Source organism: Osmerus eperlanus, chromosome 7 (genome assembly GCF_963692335.1).
Source record: "Osmerus eperlanus chromosome 7, fOsmEpe2.1, whole genome shotgun sequence".
Taxonomy (NCBI): Eukaryota; Metazoa; Chordata; class Actinopteri; order Osmeriformes; family Osmeridae; genus Osmerus; species Osmerus eperlanus.
The window spans coordinates 1,447,124-1,467,218 of record NC_085024.1 but is presented as its reverse complement, the minus strand read 5'-3'; the positions used below and the strand labels follow the sequence as shown (position 1 = coordinate 1,467,218).

General features: G+C 55.0%; 1 protein-coding gene across 1 annotated transcript in view; it reads left to right on the top strand.

Moving 5' to 3' along the window:
- The first annotated feature begins 1,298 nt into the window (after nucleotides 1-1,298).
- slc9a1a (solute carrier family 9 member A1a) overlaps nucleotides 1,299-20,095 on the top strand; it is a 38,551-nt gene continuing 19,754 nt past the window's right edge. The window contains exons 1-2 of the mRNA XM_062466432.1: nucleotides 1,299-2,392; nucleotides 16,017-16,480. Of these exons, the coding sequence (XP_062322416.1) occupies nucleotides 2,089-2,392; nucleotides 16,017-16,480 (768 nt within the window). The 5' untranslated portion in view covers nucleotides 1,299-2,088. The remainder of the gene's footprint in view (nucleotides 2,393-16,016; nucleotides 16,481-20,095) is intronic.

The following is a 20,095-nucleotide window of genomic DNA, read 5'->3' as shown; positions in this document are numbered from 1 at the left end:
GCCAGAAGAAATGCTTTGGTTCTCTAAGCTTCAAATTAGATCAAATGAACTTTGGAGGAGCGTCACAGACACAGCTCTGTGTCTGTGAGTGTGTGTGGTGTGTCTGTGAGTGTGTGTCTGTGAGTGTGTGTGTGTGTGTGTGTAAGTGTGTGTATGTATGCATGAGTGAGTGTGTGTCATATGTGTCCTATGCACACACACTGCACCAGCACTAGGCCTCACACACACTGCACCAGCACTAGGCCTCACACACACACTGCACCAGCACTAGGCCTCACACACACACTGCACCAGCACTAGGCCTCACACACACTGCACCAGCACTAGGCCTCACACACACTGCACCAGCACTAGGCCTCACACACACTGCACCAGCACTAGGCCTCACACACACTGCACCAGCACTAGGCCTCACACACACTGCACCAGCACTAGGCCTCAAACACACACACTGCACCAGCACTAGGCCTCACACACACTGCACCAGCACTAGGCCTCACACACACACTGCACCAGCACTAGGCCTCACACACACACTGCACCAGCACTAGGCCTCACACACACACTGCACCAGCACTAGGCCTCACACACACACTGCACCAGCACTAGGCCTCACACACACTGCACCAGCACTAGGCCTCACACACACTGCACCAGCACTAGGCCTCAAACACACACACTGCACCAGCACTAGGCCTCACACACACTGCACCAATCACCCATGTTCATGTCTGCAGACACCTGACACAGTAGCCCACACCTGTCTGTCTAGAACATGGCTCAAGCCCCCAAACACAGTTTCAACCATCCTGCCCTCTCGCTGACTGGATTCTGTTAGTGCTATTATGTAGATCAGGTTTGTAGGTCTGGTCATACAAGAGCAGTAGCATTGTTTTAACAATGGGCATTCCAGTATTACATTATCATTCAAACACTGTTTGACACAACCGGAATTTCAAGTCAGTGTGGCTGGATGTGATGGGCACAGCCACTAGTGTTACTACATGACTGGATGTTGAAAGGCCTTATTATCAGTGAGGGTGGACTTTGAGCTGCAGTCCTCCACTATCAAAAATTTATTTTCCAAGATCAAAGTTCTAATTGTATAGGCCTACTGTAGGGCTGTGAGCTGCCGTAAACAAATGTGTTCTGTAGTCCAGGGGCAATCCGCCCCACAGAAACCACCGCCACGCGGAAGGGGTGGAGCACGTGCTGCCAGTATCCAGCTCTGCCTGACAGGTTTGGAAGTCACAGTCGACAGTTAACGATTTCAATACAACATTGTGGGGGTTCCCTTACACAACTACAGCCTCCTCTCCAGTAGGGGACACTGTGGTGGAGACATCGCCCGCTCCCCACTCTTCTGTCATCTATAAAACCTCCGCGAAAAGGGTGTGCGTTTTGAAGGTTGAATTTCAGTTTGCGGATCGTCTCAAACTAAACAGCTCGATCGCCGTGACAGCATCACGAGGAGACTGCGCGCGGGATCCGTTCAAGGTGGCCCCGCCAGGCATCATCCGAGTTCAGAGGTCTTGTCTGGTCTTTTTGGGACAGGGCTCGCGCATAACGTAGGCTGCAGGGAATATGCGAAGTTGACATTTTTCCCGATACTTATAAATATGCAGCGTGACAGCTCTGTGTATTTATCTCAAGGTCAGTATTGATCCATTGTCCTTTAGTTGGATACGTTTCTCGGCTAGTAGGAGCTTCAGAATGCGACTGTCGATTTTTGTTCGCCAGCATCTGCAATGACCCCTTCAAGAGAGGACGTTCCTACGGCGACAGTCTGAAGACAAACTTATCAATTTGAAGTGGGATTCTGAGCACACGTTTCCTAGCATCTTAGGTCGAGTATGTCGAGTGGAAAACATTGTTTTCCAGCTGTGTAGCACACGGTTCACCCTGAACGTTTCCTGCTTCACCTGAGAAGGACTCCACAGACCGCTAGCCGCAGTCTGCTAGCCCGGCTCGGTCTGCTCCGTGGGTTCTACCGTAGACCCATCACAAGCTTGACCGGAATATGTGTAGTATTACAAGGAGTCACCACTTCATTTGCTTCGTCTATAAGTTTTGACGCCAACTGCTACCATGGCTACTCGTTACATGTCAGACAGCCCCTCCGGCTACGGCAAAAGTTTCGTGAGACTGGGGCTGCTTGTGCTGCTTGTGTTCCTGGTCCTCGGTACCGTGTTTCCTCTGGGCGCTGCCAGTTCGCCCGACACCAGCGCCTGGGACAGCTCTGCGGGACGCGACCACCCGGGCCAAGACTCCCACAAGCCACAAGTTAACCACACAAAAAAGGCGTTTCCAGTGCTGGGTGTGGATTACCCCCATATACGCATTCCTTTCGAGATCTCGCTATGGGTGCTGCTGGCATCTTTAATGAAATTGGGTAAGTTCTTGTTTGGGTGTGTGGAGTTGTGTGTTTCAAGCACCGAGAGCTACCATGGCTGGTTAGTGTGTTTTTTCCTGGTTGGTTAACTTTAACACCGATATAATAACAGGGTAATGCATTGGTCAGCTATTTATTTGAATGGGTCCTCTCCTAGGTTTAGTACAAACGATTCTTACGCTGGTTAATTATTTACACTTGGTACGAACAATTGTGTTTTAAGATCAGAATTAATGTTGTGTTCTGTCTAGTTCCAGCTAGAGACCCTGAACACCTACGCAGTTGAGCTAGGTTTCGAAAACTTGTGAACTATGTGATTCATAGTGAAAGCTGTGAAACGATAACTTTTGGACCTCCCGTTTTACCGTGAGGCTACGGTGTGTAGGGCTGCAGAATGCTAGCTCAGCTGGCTAAATGCGATTCAGTGACTGAGGTGAAGACTGAAGTGGTGACTGGGCTACATTCCCCTGCATTCAACACTCAACACACGGTGAACCAGTGTCTCAGTCGTAACCCGTGTGAGCTCCGATAAGCTTCCCCATGCATGGTTGAGAATGCTGTGGTTACCATGCAAGGACACGGTGCAACATTACATTACGTTTTAGTCACTAAACACACGCTTTTATCTGACGCGAGACGACTAAATAGTGCATGATGAAAGTACAGTGGGAAATCAAGGATCAGAAGTGTAGTGTTGATGTTCAGACACAGCCTGACTCAGCAGAAATGCGCATCTCTGAGGGAATGACCACTCTGCAGTCACAACATGCTGTTCTGTCACAATCATTCTTGCTTTTAAGGGGGTTGCTACTGAAGGATGTTACAAAACTGGCATCAGAGGGCACACGCACACACCACACACTAACGCTCAGACGACTTCTGAGTTTTTGTGTTATGATTGTATCTTCTGCTACTACAACTTTTCATTTCCTCCTTAGTTTCTTACCCTCTCATTCCCTCCCTCCTCCCCTCCATGCTTTTCCTTCTCTCCTTACCTTGCCACTCCCTCCTCCCCTCTCCCTACTCTGCCCTCCTTTCCTGCACGCCTCGCTTCTCTCTCTCTCTCTCTCTCTCTCTCTCTCTCTCTGTCTCTCTGTCTCTCTGTCTCTCTGTCTCTCTGTCTCTCTCTCTGTGTGTGTGTGTATTCTGATGACTCACTCCTGATGCGTTTCTTTCAGAGCCAGCAGCTTATCTGCTCCTGTGACATCACCATCCTCTCAGGGTTCCGAGGGAGGGGGGGTTACTCTATCTCCCTGGGGGGGATGGAGCTGTCCTGGGGGGGGATGGAGCTGTCCTGGGGGGGATGGAGCTGTCCTGGGGGGGGATGGAGCTGTCCTGGGGGGGGATGGAGCTGTCCTGGGGGGGGGGGGTTACTCTATCTCCCTGGGGGGGATGGAGCTGTCCTGGGGGGGATGGAGCTGTCCTGGGGGGGATGGAGCTGTCCTGGGGGGGGATGGAGCTGTCCTGGGGGGGGATGAGCTGTCCTGGGGGGGATGGAGCTGTCCTGGGGGGGGATGGAGCTGTCCTGGGGGGGATGGAGCTGTCCTGGGGGGGATGGAGCTGTCCTGGGGGGGGATGGAGCTGTCCTGGGGGGGGGGGTTACTCTATCTCCCTGGGGGGGATGGAGCTGTCCTGGGGGGGATGGAGCTGTCCTGGGGGGGGATGGAGCTGTCCTGGGGGGGATGGAGCTGTCCTGGGGGGGGGATGGAGCTGTCCTGGGGGGGGGGGTTACTCTATCTCCCTGGGGGGGATGGAGCTGTCCTGGGGGGGGGGGGGTTACTCTATCTCCCTGGGGGGGATGGAGCTGTCCTGGGGGGGATGGAGCTGTCCTGGGGGGGATGGAGCTGTCCTGGGGGGGGATGGAGCTGTCCTGGGGGGGATGGAGCTGTCCTGGGGGGGATGGAGCTGTCCTGGGGGGGGATGGAGCTGTCCTGGGGGGGGATGGAGCTGTCCTGGGGGGGGGGGGGGTTACTCTATCTCCCTGGGGGGGATGGAGCTGTCCTGGGGGGGGATGGAGCTGTCCTGGGGGGGGATGGAGCTGTCCTGGGGGGGATGGAGCTGTCCTGGGGGGGATGGAGCTGTCCTGGAGGGGGATGGAGCTGTCCTGGGGGGGATGGAGCTGTCCTGGGGGGGGATGGAGCTGTCCTGGGGGGGATGGAGCTGTCCTGGGGGGGGATGGAGCTGTCCTGGGGGGGATGGAGCTGTCCTGGGGGGGATGGAGCTGTCCTGGGGGGGGATGGAGCTGTCCTGGGGGGGATGGAGCTGTCCTGGGGGGGATGGAGCTGTCCTGGGGGGGGGTTACTGTCTATCTCCCTGGGGGGGGATGGAGCTGTCCTGGGGGGGATGGAGCTGTCCTGGAGGGGATGGAGCTGTCCTGGAGGGGATGGAGCTGTCCTGGGGGGGGTTACTGTCTATCTCCCTGGGGGGGGATGGAGCTGTCCTGGGGGGGATGGAGCTGTCCTGGGGGGGATGGAGCTGTCCTGGAGGGGGATGGAGCTGTCCTGGAGGGGATGGAGCTGTCCTGGGGGGGATGGAGCTGTCCTGGGGGGGGGGTTACTCTATCTCCCTGGGGGGGATGGAGCTGTCCTGGGGGGGATGGAGCTGTCCTGGGGGGATGGAGCTGTCCTGGGGGGATGGAGCTGTCCTGGGGGGGGGGGGGGGGGTTACTCTATCTCCCTGGGGGGGATGGAGCTGTCCTGGGGGGGATGGAGCTGTCCTGGAGGGGATGGAGCTGTCCTGGGGGGGATGGAGCTGTCCTGGGGGGGGGATGGAGCTGTCCTGGGGGGGGGGTTACTCTATCTCCCTGGGGGGGATGGAGCTGTCCTGGGGGGGGGGGGGTTACTCTATCTCCCTGGGGGGGATGGAGCTGTCCTGGGGGGGATGGAGCTGTCCTGGGGGGGATGGAGCTGTCCTGGAGGGGATGGAGCTGTCCTGGGGGGGGATGGAGCTGTCCTGGGGGGGATGGAGCTGTCCTGGAGGGGATGGAGCTGTCCTGGAGGGGATGGAGCTGTCCTGGGGGGGGGGTTACTGTCTATCTCCCTGGGGGGGATGGAGCTGTCCTGGAGGGGATGGAGCTGTCCTGGGGGGGATGGAGCTGTCCTGGGGGGGGGGGGGTTACTCTATCTCCCTGGGGGGGATGGAGCTGTCCTGGGGGGGATGGAGCTGTCCTGGAGGGGATGGAGCTGTCCTGGGGGGGGGGTTACTCTATCTCCCTGGGGGGGATGGAGCTGTCCTGGGGGGGATGGAGCTGTCCTGGGGGGGGGGGTTACTCTATCTCCCTGGGGGGGATGGAGCTGTCCTGGGGGGGATGGAGCTGTCCTGGAGGGGATGGAGCTGTCCTGGAGGGGATGGAGCTGTCCTGGGGGGGGGTTACTGTCTATCTCCCTGGGGGGGATGGAGCTGTCCTGGAGGGGATGGAGCTGTCCTGGGGGGGATGGAGCTGTCCTGGGGGGGATGGAGCTGTCCTGGGGGGGATGGAGCTGTCCTGGAGGGGGATGGAGCTGTCCTGGGGGGGATGGAGCTGTCCTGGGGGGGGATGGAGCTGTCCTGGGGGGGATGGAGCTGTCCTGGGGGGGATGGAGCTGTCCTGGAGGGGATGGAGCTGTCCTGGGGGGGGATGGAGCTGTCCTGGGGGGGGTGGAGCTGTCCTGGGGGGGATGGAGCTGTCCTGGGGGGGGATGGAGCTGTCCTGGGGGGGATGGAGCTGTCCTGGAGGGGATGGAGCTGTCCTGGAGGGGATGGAGCTGTCCTGGGGGGGGGGTTACTGTCTATCTCCCTGGGGGGGATGGAGCTGTCCTGGAGGGGATGGAGCTGTCCTGGGGGGGATGGAGCTGTCCTGGGGGGGGATGGAGCTGTCCTGGAGGGGATGGAGCTGTCCTGGGGGGGGATGGAGCTGTCCTGGGGGGGGATGGAGCTGTCCTGGGGGGGATGGAGCTGTCCTGGGGGGGATGGAGCTGTCCTGGGGGGGATGGAGCTGTCCTGGGGGGGGATGGAGCTGTCCTGGGGGGGATGGAGCTGTCCTGGAGGGGATGGAGCTGTCCTGGGGGGGGATGGAGCTGTCCTGGGGGGGGGGGTTACTCTATCTCCCTGGGGGGGATGGAGCTGTCCTGGGGGGGGGGGGGTTACTCTATCTCCCTGGGGGGGATGGAGCTGTCCTGGGGGGGATGGAGCTGTCCTGGGGGGGATGGAGCTGTCCTGGGGGGGATGGAGCTGTCCTGGGGGGGGGGGGGGGGTAACTCTCTATCTCCCTGGGGGGGATGGAGCTGTCCTGGGGGGGGGTTACTCTCTATCTCCCTGGGGGGGATGGAGCTGTCCTGGGGTGGGATGGAGCTGTCCTGGGGGGGATGGAGCTGTCCTGGGGTGGGATGGAGCTGTCCTGGGGGGGATGGAGCTGTCCTGGGGGGGATGGAGCTGTCCTGGGGGGGGGGGGTTACTCTCTATCTCCCTGGGGGGGATGGAGCTGTCCTGGAGGGGATGGAGCTGTCCTGGGGGGGATGGAGCTGTCCTGGGGGGGATGGAGCTGTCCTGGGGGGGGATGGAGCTGTCCTGGGGGGGATGGAGCTGTCCTGGGGGGGGGAGGCAGGGGGAGGCAGGCTGGAACAGTGATGAGGTCACATTGTGCTGTAGTGGGTTATGACAGCTTCCTGTTCATGCTGATGGCCCAACTCTGTACAGCTCCTCACCACTGCTACCAGGCCTGCCCTCCTCTCCCCCTCTGCCCTCTCGCCCCCTCTGCCCTCTCTCCCCCTCTGCCCTCTCTCCCCCTCTGCCCTCTCTCCCCCTCTGCCCTCTCGCCCCCTCTGCCCTCTCTCCTCCTCTGCCCTCTCTCCTCCTCTGCCCTCTCTCCCCCTCTGCCCTCTCTCCCCCTCTGCCCTCTCTCCCCCTCTGCCCTCTCTCCTCCTCTGCCCTCTCTCCCCCTCTGCCCTCTCGCCCCCTCTGCCCTCTCTCCCCCTCTGCCCTCTCTCCCCCTCTGCCCTCTCTCCCCCTATCTGCCTCCTCTCTCCCCCTCTGCCCTCTCTCCCATTAGGTGTGTTTAGCTGTAAGAGCGTGTGTGTCGAGGTCTCTGTTTGGTTTTACAGTGTGTCGTCTGCTGTCTGTGCAGAGGACTGGTGGGGTGTGTGTGTGTGTGTTTGTGCGTACACTGGGAGGGTGTGTAGAATCAGTGGTGTGTGTCTGCTAAACATTGTTTATCTGTTAACTGAATCGGAGTGTCAACAGCCTTGTTTGTGCTAATGATCCCAGCACTGCCCAGCACCGCGGAGTGGAAGTTAACAATACATCACACATTGTACAGTTAGACCAGGTGGTTTTTGCATGGACAGATTCCAAGTTCTCCAGGAAGGTTGCTAGTAAAGGATATTAGGAGGGCTGTGATTGGAGGGCTGGGGCCAGCCTTGGCCCAGATCTCTTATGTGTTTTACTGCTTAAATCTTTCGCTAATGTGTGACACACCACTGTGGCCACTGGCCATGCAGTGTCTACATGAGCTGTCGGCCAGCTCATTTTTCACACACACGGAAAAAGGGCAGTATCCCCAGGGTTTAGCTTGCTGGTGTCTGTGTGTGAGGACCGGGGGAGGCCCGGGGGTGATATGTACAGTCTAACCTGGAACCTTTTGATCTGGAGTCAAAAGCTCTGAGCTATACCCACCTGAGGCGAGGGGAGGCGAAGGGGGGTGTTGGGGGGAGAGAGGTGGGAGGGGGGTGTCAGGACTGTGGGCTACAGAGAGGTGAGGGGTTGTAGGGCTCACACACACACACGCACACACACACGCTCACACACACGCTCACACACACGCTCACACACACACACTTTCACACACACTTTCACACACACACCTCACACACACCAGTCACACACACACGCTCACACACACACACGCTCACACACACACACGCTCACACACACCCCAGCAGGAGGACACTATGTGCCAGCCAGACCAGATGGTGCTGCCATGGGGACACCTTGAAGGGCAGGAATACTGCAGACTCACTAGCTACCAGTACCCAGAAGAATGTGTGTGTGTGACTGTGTATTTATCTGTGTGCGTATGTTCGTGCGTGTGTTAAGACCGACCCCTATTTGTGTGTGTTAAGACCCCTATGCGTCTGTGCTAGTGTGTGTGTGTGTGTGTGTGTGTATATACACAAGACATTTAACACTTTTCATTCAGATGCTGTTAGCCTCACTTTCCCGCTGTGTGGATCCGTGTTCCCTGCTTGTTACCAAGTCATGGTTGAGTGCAGCCCAGCCCCCATCATGGCTCCTCTTATCTTCAGTCCACACACACAATACGTCTCCCATGGGTTCTAACCTGGGAGTGTCTGTGTGTTACCACTTATCTGCTGTTATTATCACATCTACTGTATCATTTCACTGTTTGCACAATCAGTCACCCTGTTATCAGTCTCTAGGGAGGGCTAAGGAGGGGTGAGGGAGGAGAGGGGGGGGTGAGGGAGGGGAGAGGGGGGGTGAGGGAAGGGAGAGGGGGAGGGAGGGGTGAGGGAGGAGGGAGAGGAGAGGTGGGGAGGGGGAGGAGAGGTGGGGTGAGGGAGAAGGGATCAGGGAATTATGCTGCAAAACTAACGTGGTCCAGGGCAGGCTGACACATTTGGGCGTCCTGTTCACTCTGCTTGGAGCTGCATGTTGACTCTGCTGAGAGCCGCTTCGTCACCCAGAACCTCAGAGCACAGGTCATCTCAGCTAGCTGGTGTTTGCTGCATGACTAACCACAGTTAAACACCCTCAGAGATATCATTCATGGAAACGCCACTCCCTGAGGAGGGAAGAATAGATGGTGTCTCTCTGGAGGGTTTCTGTGTGAAACGTTGGAGGAAAACCTGTTTGAAAACTGGGCCGTATTGCTTTGTGTCCGGCTTAGCATCCGGCGTGTTCTGTTTCTTCATGGTAAACGGTGATGATGATAGGCTGTAATTAATGATTTGCGTCTGGTGTCAAATAGTGCTGTGTTGATGGTCTGATCATAGTAGTAGATGGTCACATTTAGACATAGACAGATTTATCCAAATCCGCACACTAGTAGTGCCTGCTCATCAGACGATCTGTGCTAGGCTGGGTGAGCGCAGTCAGTGTTGTCTGTGATGAGGCCATACTGAGAGATCCCACTTATCTGCTGGATTAACCTGATCTCATCTGGTTACAGGGTTTAATATTGCGACCATTTTGGTTGCATATGCTCCCAAAATTGTGTCTGTGCAACCTCATATATTTGGGAGCATTTGTGCGAGTGCAAATAATTATGGTGTGACCTGTTTTAATTTCTTTACAAAACACGCGCTAGTCATCAGGACAAGTTATCCATGACTTCTCAGCGTGAGAAATGCAATGCGTTGCTTGCAAACTCCTCACCTTTAGGTGAAACTCACCCTTTTGAAACCAAAATGGGTGACCTACGTTTTTTTTTTTTTTGGGGGGGGGGGGGGGTCTTACAACTGGCTCTGGAACCAATCGTCCCTCCTAATGCCTAAACCTCACAGCCAATCAGAGGCAGAGTGGGGAGAGGTTTGTCTGTCGACAACTGAACTGAACTGAAGTTGAACACTGACGAACTGCAGAACGAAATGCCTGTCAGAAAGCAAGCTGAAGGTTTTGCTCTCAAAGAACACCAGATTGATGCGTTTCACTTTAAAATGTAATAAATGTCCTTCCGGGAGAGCATGCTGTATCCTTCTCATCTTTTTTACCCCTGACCTGTTTGCATGCCTGCATTTACTGATTTTATAGGGTATTTCACACTGTTCCTTAAGGTCTCCTAATAGGGTATGTAACATTGGTTGGGCTGAAAATGGCCCGGGTGCTGTTCTATGTGCCCAAATGCACCCTGTGAAATAGCACTGGAATAAAACAAGAGGTTTTCTACCTTTTTATGGTATGCTCATGAATATTTAGATTAGCTGCGCGCTGATTGGTTGGTTTACAACGAGCAAAGCTGCGGAGCAAAGATGCAACATGGCCAAACATGCATCGTGAATTGTAGATTTACTTGACAACACAGGTTATTTATTCAAATGAAACACAGTCAGGAAAATGAAATAACGTTAGCCCCATTGCCAATAAACTAAATCATCACACATTCTACCTATGCTAGATACAGGATACGTAAGCATTGCTAATAACTGTTAGCGACAAAATCATACTTACAGCTTGCGGTTGTGATCCTTGAAAAACTTCCAAACGTTCTTATTTGTAATTCCCGTGGAAGTACACAGAGCAGCGTGCAGCTAATGTTGGGGCGTGATCAAGGTACAGACCAGAGCCAAAAAAGGTGGAGCCCCCGTTGTGACGTCACGTTTTTATTTTTTTTAAACCAACTGTTTTACAGCAGCAGTTTAAAATTGTGAGATTTGCATAGGAAAGAGGTGTCAATGGACTTTGAGGTTCACTGTATGTCCATTTTACCCATCGAACTGTCGTTATTCAACTATGACAAGGTAAACTCGGTTTTGCAGTCAATGACCCCTTTAATGCAGATTTTAGATTGGTTCATATTAGCCATCAGTGACTCCTCGTTGCTGCGCTCTGTTGTCACGTGACAGGGAGCTAACTAGCCAGCAAAATAAATATAAAACATAAACATTTTTGTTGTGGTGCTCCTTCATATTTGCTGGTGCTCCTAACTAAAGTCAAAACGTGCATTTCAAGCCCTGGGTCATCACCACACCCTGCTCAGCCTGGGTATAAACACACTGTAGTTAAAACATGGTGTCTAGACTGTAACAAATTATGCTTTTTACTTCCCATGCATGGGTTCAGTTCATGGTTATCTCGCAGAATGTGGAGAGTTGGTAAACGGGGCTTTAAAGGCCATCTACAATTTAGAAAAAGCATCACATTGACACTGTAGTCGTGTGTAATGATGGTGTCTGTTGAAGAGCTTCCGATGGTGACGTCACAGACGACCTGTCTGGTGATGAACCAGGCATGAGAGACATAATCACATGGCAGGAAGTCTGTTTTGGGTCTTAGAGACGCTGCTTTCATTTCCTCAATCACCGGCTTTCACTGACAGCTCTTCACACCACACTGTCTCTCTCTCTCTCTCTCTCTGTCTGTCTGTCTGTCTGTCTGTCTGTCTGTCTGGGTTAGGGTTAGGGAGTGAAAACAGTGAGTGTGATGGGGTGAAACCCTAACCCTCTCCCAGCCTCTGTCCTGCTTAACCACCACATTTACATCGTCTTTGCATTGTGCTGGCTTGACCTACAGCTGCTGTAACACAACACAGGACACACAACACAGCCTAGCACCACACACAGGACACACAACACAGCCTAGCGCCACACACAGGACACACAACACAGCCTAGCGCCACACACAGGACACACAACACAACACAGCCTAGCACCACACACAGGACACACAACACAGCCTAGCGCCACACACAGGACACACAACACAGCCTAGCGCCACACACAGGACACACAACACAGCCTAGCGCCACACACAGGACACACAACACAGCCTAGCACCACACACAGGACACACAACACAACACAGCCTAGCACCACACACAGGACACAAAACAAAGCCTAGCACCACACACAGGACACACAACACAGCCTAGCGCCACACACAGGACACACAACACACAGGACACACAACACAGCCTAGCGCCACACACAGGACACACAACACAGCCTAGCGCCACACACAGGACACACAACACACAGGACACACAACACAGCCTAGCGCCACACACAGGACACACAACACAGCCTAGCGCCACACACAGGACACACAACACAACACAGCCTAGCCCCACACACAGGACACACAACACAGCCTAGCGCCACACACAGGACACACAACACAGCCTAGCACCACACACAGGACACACAACACAGCCTAGCGCCACACACAGGACACACAACACAGCCTAGCCCCACACACAGGACACACAACACAGCCTAGCACCACACACAGGACACACAACACAGCCTAGCGCCACACACAGGACACACAACACAACACAGCCTAGCGCCACACACAGGACACACAACACAGCCTAGCGCCACACACAGGACACACAACACAGCCTAGCACCACACACAACACAGCCTAGCGCCACACACAGGACACACAACACAGCCTAGCACCACACACAGGACACACAACACAGCCTAGCGCCACACACAGGACACACAACACAGCCTAGCACCACACACAGGACACACAACACAGCCTAGCGCCACACACAGGACACACAACACAGCCTAGCGCCACACACAGGACACACAACACAACACAGCCTAGCCCCACACACAGGACACACAACACAGCCTAGCACCACACACAGGACACACAACACAGCCTAGCGCCACACACAGGACACACAACACAACACAGCCTAGCACCACACACAACACAGCCTAGCACCACACACAGGACACACAACACAGCCTAGCGCCACACACAGGACACACAACACAGCCTAGCGCCACACACAGGACACACAACACAGCCTAGCACCACACACAGGACACACAACACAGCCTAGCGCCACACACAGGACACACAACACAGCCTAGCGCCACACACAGGACACACAACACAGCCTAGCACCACACACAGGACACACAACACAACACAGCCTAGCGCCACACACAGGACACACAACACAGCCTAGCACCACACACAGGACACACAACACAGCCTAGCGCCACACACAGGACACACAACACAGCCTAGCACCACACACAGGACACACAACACAACACAGCCTAGCGCCACACACAGGACACACAACACAGCCTAGTGCCACACACAGGACACACAACACAGCCTAACGCCACACACAGGACACACAACACAGCCTAGCGCCACACACAGGACACACAACACAGCCTAGCGCCACACACAGGACACACAACACAGCCTAGCACCACACACAGGACACACAACACAGCCTAGCGCCACACACAGGACACACAACACAGCCTAGCACCACACACAGGACACACAACACAACACAGCCTAGCGCCACACACAGGACACACAACACAGCCTAGTGCCACACACAGGACACACAACACAGCCTAACGCCACACACAGGACACACAACACAGCCTAGCGCCACACACAGGACACACAACACAGCCTAGCACCACACACAGGACACACAACACAGCCTAGCACCACACACAGGACACACAACACAGCCTAGCGCCACACACAGGACACACAACACACAGGACACACAACACAGCCTAGCGCCACACACAGGACACACAACACAACACAGCCTAGCCACACACACAGGACACACAACACAGCCTAACGCCACACACAGGACACACAACACAGCCTAGCGCCACACACAGGACACACAACACAGCCTAGCGCCACACACAGCCTAGCGCCACACACAGGACACACAACACAGCCTAGCGCCACACACAGGACACGCAACACAGCCTAGCGCCACACACAGGACACGCAACACAGCCTAGCGCCACACACAGGACACGCAACACAACACAGCCTAGCGCCACACACAGGACACACAACACAGCCTAGCGCCACACACAGGACACACAACACAGCCTAGCGCCACACACAGGACACGCAACACAGCCTAGCGCCACACACAGGACACGCAACACAGCCTAGCGCCACACACAGGACACGCAACACAGCCTAGCGCCACACACAGGACACACAACACAGCCTAGCGCCACACACAGGACACGCAACACAGTCTAGCGCCACACACAGGACACGCAACACAGCCTAGCGCCACACACAGGACACACAACACAGCCTAGCGCCACACACAGGACACGCAACACAGCCTAGCGCCACACACAGGACACACAACACAGCCTAGCGCCACACACAGGACACACAACACAGCCTAGCGCCACACACAGCCTAGCGCCACACACAGGACACACAACACAGCCTAGCGCCACACACAGGACACGCAACACAGCCTAGCGCCACACACAGGACACGCAACACAGCCTAGCGCCACACACAGGACACGCAACACAACACAGCCTAGCGCCACACACAGGACACGCAACATAGCCTAGCGCCACACACAGGACACACAACACAGCCTAGCGCCACACACAGGACACACAACACAGCCTAGCGCCACACACAGGACACGCAACACAGCCTAGCGCCACACACAGGACACGCAACACAGCCTAGCGCCACACACAGGACACGCAACACAGCCTAGCGCCACACACAGGACACACAACACAACACAGCCTAGCCCCACACACAGGACACACAACACAGCCTAGCCCCACACACAGGACACGCAACACAGCCTAGCGCCACACACAGGACACGCAACACAGCTGGTGTCAGGGGACGAGGAAGGAGCTGGTGTCAGGGGAAGAGGAAGGAGCTGGTGTCAGGGGAAGAGGAAGGAGATGGTGTCAGGGGACGAGGAAGGAGCTGGTGTCAGGGGAAGAGGAAGGAGCTGGTGTCAGGGGAAGAGGAAGGAGCTGGTGTCAGGGGAAGAGGAAGGAGCTGGTGTCAGGGGAAGAGGAAGGAGCTGGTGTCAAGGGACGAGGAAGGAGCTGGTGTCAGGGGAAGAGGAAGGAGCTGGTGTCAGGGGAAGAGGAAGGAGCTGGTGTCAGGGGAAGAGGAAGGAGCTGGTGTCAGGGGAAGAGGAAGGAGCTGGTGTCAGGGGAAGAGGAAGGAGCTGGTGTCAGGGGAAGAGGAAGGAGCTGGTGTCAGGGGAAGAGGAAGGAGCTGGTGTCAGGGGAAGAGGAAGGAGCTGGTGTCAGGGGAAGAGGAAGGAGCTGGTGTCAGGGGAAGAGGAAGGAGCTGGTGTCAGGGGAAGAGGAAGGAGCTGGTGTCAGGGGAAGAGGAAGGAGCTGGTGTCAAGGGACGAGGAAGGAGCTGGTGGGCTACAGAGAGGTGAGGGGTTGTAGGGCTCACATACACACGCTCTCACACAAACACTCAAACACACACGCTCACACACACACGCTCACACACACCCCAGCAGGAGGACACTCCGTGCCAGCCAGACCAGATGGTGCTGCCATGGTGACACCTTGAAGGGCAGGAATACTGCAGACATCCCTCCTCTACTGGAAAACCATATGAGGCCTGGGGAGGAAGTGATGCAGGCCATATGAGGCCTGGGGAGGAAGTGATGCAGGAATGTACAGAGAGAAATCTTGTTTGGGGCAGTGAGGGCTCCTTCCTGCAGAGATGAAACGTGCTTCTCTGATTGGCTGTGATCATTTCTCCTTCCTGTGGTGTGCAGAGGCCCTTCCTGTAGCTGTCAGGGTGGGGGTCCTGTGTGTGTGTGTGTGTCTCGAAATGTAAGCAAGCTCTGGCATGTTAAAGTAAGCACTCAGCAAGAACATTAAACAAAACATTGAACAATAATCTGTTTTCTCTCACCCTTCCTCTTCTTCTCCTCTCCTGCTCTCCTCTCCGCTCTCCTCTCCCCTCCTCCTCTCCCCTCCCCCCTGCTCTCACCTGCTCTGTTCTCCCCTCCTCCCCTCCTCTCCCCTCCTCCCCTCCTTTCCCCTCCCCCCTGCTCTCCCCTCCTCCCCTCCTTTCCCCTCCCCCCTGCTCTCCCCTCATTTCCCCTCTCCCCTCCTCCCCTGCTCTTCTCCCCCCCTCCCTCCAGGTTTCCACCTCATCCCCCGCCTGTCCTCCATCGTGCCTGAGAGCTGTCTCCTGATCGTGGTGGGGCTGCTGGTGGGGGGGCTGATCCGGCTGGCAGGGGAGGACGTCCCCCCCGTGCTCGACTCCCAGTTCTTCTTCCTGTGTCTGCTCCCGCCCATCATCCTGGATGCCGGCTACTTCCTGCCCATCCGGCCCTTCATGGAGAACGTGGGCACCATCCTGATGTTCGCCGTGGTGGGCACTCTGTGGAACGCCTTCTTTGTGGGCGGGCTGCTGTTCGGGGTGTGCCAGATCCGGGGCACCCACCTGAGCCAGGTGGAGCTGCTGCCCTGCCTGCTGTTCGGGACCATCATCTCAGCCGTGGACCCCGTGGCCGTGCTGGCCGTGTTCGAGGAGATCCACATCAACGAGCTGCTGCACATCCTGGTGTTCGGGGAGTCCCTGCTCAACGATGCCGTCACCGTGGTTAGTGGAGGGGGAGGGGGGAGGGGGAGGGGGAGGCCGTCACTGTGGTGAGTGGAAGGCCGTCACTGTGGTGAGTGGAGGGGGGAGGGGGAGGCCGTCACTGTGGTGAGTGGAGGGAGGGGGAGGGGGGAAGGGGAGGCCGTCACTGTGGTGAGTGGAGGGAGGGGGAAGGGGGAAGGGGAGGCCGTCACTGTGGTGAGTGGAGGGAGGGGGAGGGGGGAAGGGGAGGCCGTCACTGTGGTGAGTGGAGGGAGGGGGAGGGGGGAAGGGTAGGCCGTCACTGTGGTGAGTGGAGGGAGGGGGAGGGGGGAAGGGGAGGCCGTCACTGTGGTGAGTGGAGGGAGGGGGAGGGGGGAAGGGGAGGCCGTCACTGTGGAGGGGGAGGGGGGAGGGGGAGGAAGACTGGAGGGAGACAGACGGGTCTGGGAAGGCTGGAGGGAGACAGACGGGTCTGGGAAGGCTGGAGGGAGACAGACGGGTCTGGGAAGGCTGGAGGGAGACAGATGGGTCTGGGAAGGCTGGAGGGACACAGACGGGTCTGGGAAGGCTGTAGGGAGACAGACGGGTCTGGGAAGGCTGGAGAGACAGACAGGGGAAGTGGTTTTCTGCTGTTTCAAATCATTTGAAACTTTATTTGTTGTGTTTTTACAAGCAGTGGCACAGTAAGCTACACAGATCAGAAGCTACGAGAGATGGAAAGTAACAAAGTACAAACACTTTTTTAATGAACTTAGACTTTTCTGGTATCAGTACTTTTGCTTCACAATTTATTTTTTGGACCACTTTTTTATTTCACTCAAATGTTTTTCACATCTGTACTTTCTACTTCTTACATTTTCAAGCCAGGCTTGTTACTTCAGTTTTAATCTGTATTTGGAAAAAAACTTGAAAGGTTGAAGAAAAAAAAAGAAAAAAAAGTTTAGAAAAGTTACAAAAATATTTTTGAAAAATACTTTTGACCACACAATCAAAAATAATTTAGATTTATGTTTTCAAAAGGTTGCAACAATCCTTTTGAAAAAAGCTTTGAAAGGTTTAAACAATATTGGCGATTTGTTTTCAAAAATAGGTTTGCATCAGATGAGGACTCTACTAAACTCTACTGTACTCTAATGTACTCTGCTTCACTCTACACTGTTTTAGGCTTCTCTGTTCTCCTCTCTCCTCCTCTCTCCCTTCCTTTCACTGTGTGGGGAAAAAAAGTTTTGAAAGGTTGTGCGTCAGTTAGCTGTGTGTCAATGAGATGTGTGTCAATGAGATGTGTGTCAGTGAGCTGTGTGTCAGTGAGCTGTGCGTCATTGAGCTGTGCGTCAGTGAGCTGTGCGTCAGTGAGCTGGTAGTCAGTGAGCTGTGCGTCAGTGAGGTGGTTGTCAGTGAGCTGGTTGTCAGTGATCTGTGTGTCAGTGAGCTGTGTGTCGCTGTTAGCTTCCAGCAACACCAACCTTCAATAAGTGATTGTAACTGGGTTAGTAGCAGCTATGTGATTGTAACTGGGTTAGTAGCAGCTATGTGATTGTAACTGGGTTAGTAGCAGCTATGTGATTGTAACTGGGTTAGTAGCAGCTATGTGATTGTAACTGGGTTAGTAGCAGCTATGTGATTGGCCGCTAGGTGTCTGGGTTAGTAGTAGCTATGTGATTGGCCGCTAGGCGTCTGGGTTAGTAGCAGCTATGTGATTGGCCGCTAGGCGTCTGGGTTAGTAGCAGCTATGTGATTGGCCGCTAGGCGCCTGCTGTGCCGACCAGCCGCCATGACAGGTGACCTACTTTCTGTGTGTTCTCTACGAAGCAAATCTATTTCCAATTACCACCCCCCGATCCTACCCCCTGCCCTGCCCCCGGACACACTGCTGCAGCTAGACAGTGTGCCCCCTTGCCTAACCCTATACACACACACAGACACACAATGGCAGAGGAAGTGGTTTATCCAGCTAACCGGTCAACTTCCTACAGAGCCCTTAAAGGGACATGAAAAAAAAAAAAAAAAAAAAACATTCTCGTGCTCACAAGAAAGTATCTTCTCAGACACTGTTACTTGTAGACGAGGTGGAGGCTCGAAAACCACATTATTTGGTGGCCGGTGGATCACCAATAAAAACTGTGCGAGTTGCAGCACAGCAGTTTGGACTGATAACGAGGACGTTGAGTGTAGCGAACTGTATTTCCAGTTTTTGACGTATGATGATATATGCACATTATTAAAGAAATATATTTGGTTATACACTGTGTTCTGCAGTTATCTATAGGTAGGATATATGATTACGATTTGAGTTGGATCTTACAAGGTGTTTGTGGAACAATTATCACTCAGTACAAGCGCAAATAACACTGCTGGATTTAATCTTCATGATAATGATGATATGGAGTGAAAAAAACGTGTGATGAAAACAAAACATATAAATATTATGAGTAATCGTTCTTCTACACATGTTTTGTGGATTTGGAAAAGGCGTTCGACCGTGTCCCTCGGGGGCTCATGTGGGGGGTGCTCTGGGAGTACGGGGTACCGGATTCCCTGATCGGGGCTGTCCGGTCCCTGTACGACCGGTGCCAGAGTTTGGTCCGCATTGCCGGTAGTAAGTCGAACTTATTCCCGGTGAGGGTTGGACTCCGCCAGGGCTGCCCTTTGTCACCGATTCTGTTCATAACTTATATGGACAGAATTTCTAGGCGCAGCCAGGGCGTTGAGGGGGTCCGGTTTGGTAACCTCAGGATCGGGTCCCTGCTTTTGGCAGATGATGTGGTCATGTTGGCTTCATCGGGCGGTGACCTTCAGCTCTCACTGGAGCGGTTCGCAACCGAATGCGAAGCGGCTGGGATGGGAATCAGCACCTCCAAATCTGAGGCCATGGTTATCGACCGGAAAAGGGTGTAGTGCAATCTCCGGGTCGGGGAGGAGATCTTGTCCCAAGCGGAGGAGTTCAAGTATCTCGGGGTCTTGTTCACGAGTGAGGGAAGGATGGAGCGCGAGATCGACAGGCGGATCGGTGCGGCGTCCGCAGTGATGCGGGCTCTGCATCGGTCCGTCGTGGTGAAGAAGGAGCTGAGTCGAAAGGCGAAGCTCTCTATTTACCAGTCGATCTACGTTCCTACCCTCACCTATGGTCACAAACTGTGGGTAGTGACCGAAAGAACGAGATCGCGAATACAAGCGGCCGAAATGAGTTTTCTCCGCAGGGTGTCCGGGCTCTCCCTTAGAGATAGGGTGAGAAGCTCGGTCATCCGGGAGGGGCTCAGAGTAGAACCGCTGCTCCTCCGCGTCGAGAGGGGCCAGTTGAGGTGGCTCGGGCATCTGATAAGGATGCCTCCTTGACGCCTCCCTGGTGAGGTGTTCTGGGCACGTCCCACTCGGAAGAGACCCCGGGGAAGACCCAGGACACGCTGGAGGGACTATGTCTCTCGGCTGGCCTGGGAACGCCTCGGGGTCCCCCAGGAAGAGCTGGTGGAAGTGGCCGGGGAGAGGGAAGTCTGGGCCTCCCTGCTTAGGTTGCTGCCCCCGCGACCCGACCCCCGGATAAGGGGAAGATGATGGATGGATGGGTTCTTCCCACATTTACTTTATGCAGGCTGACTTCCCGTTTCCATTTCTTCTTTTTTTTCTTCTGAAACCTGCTGC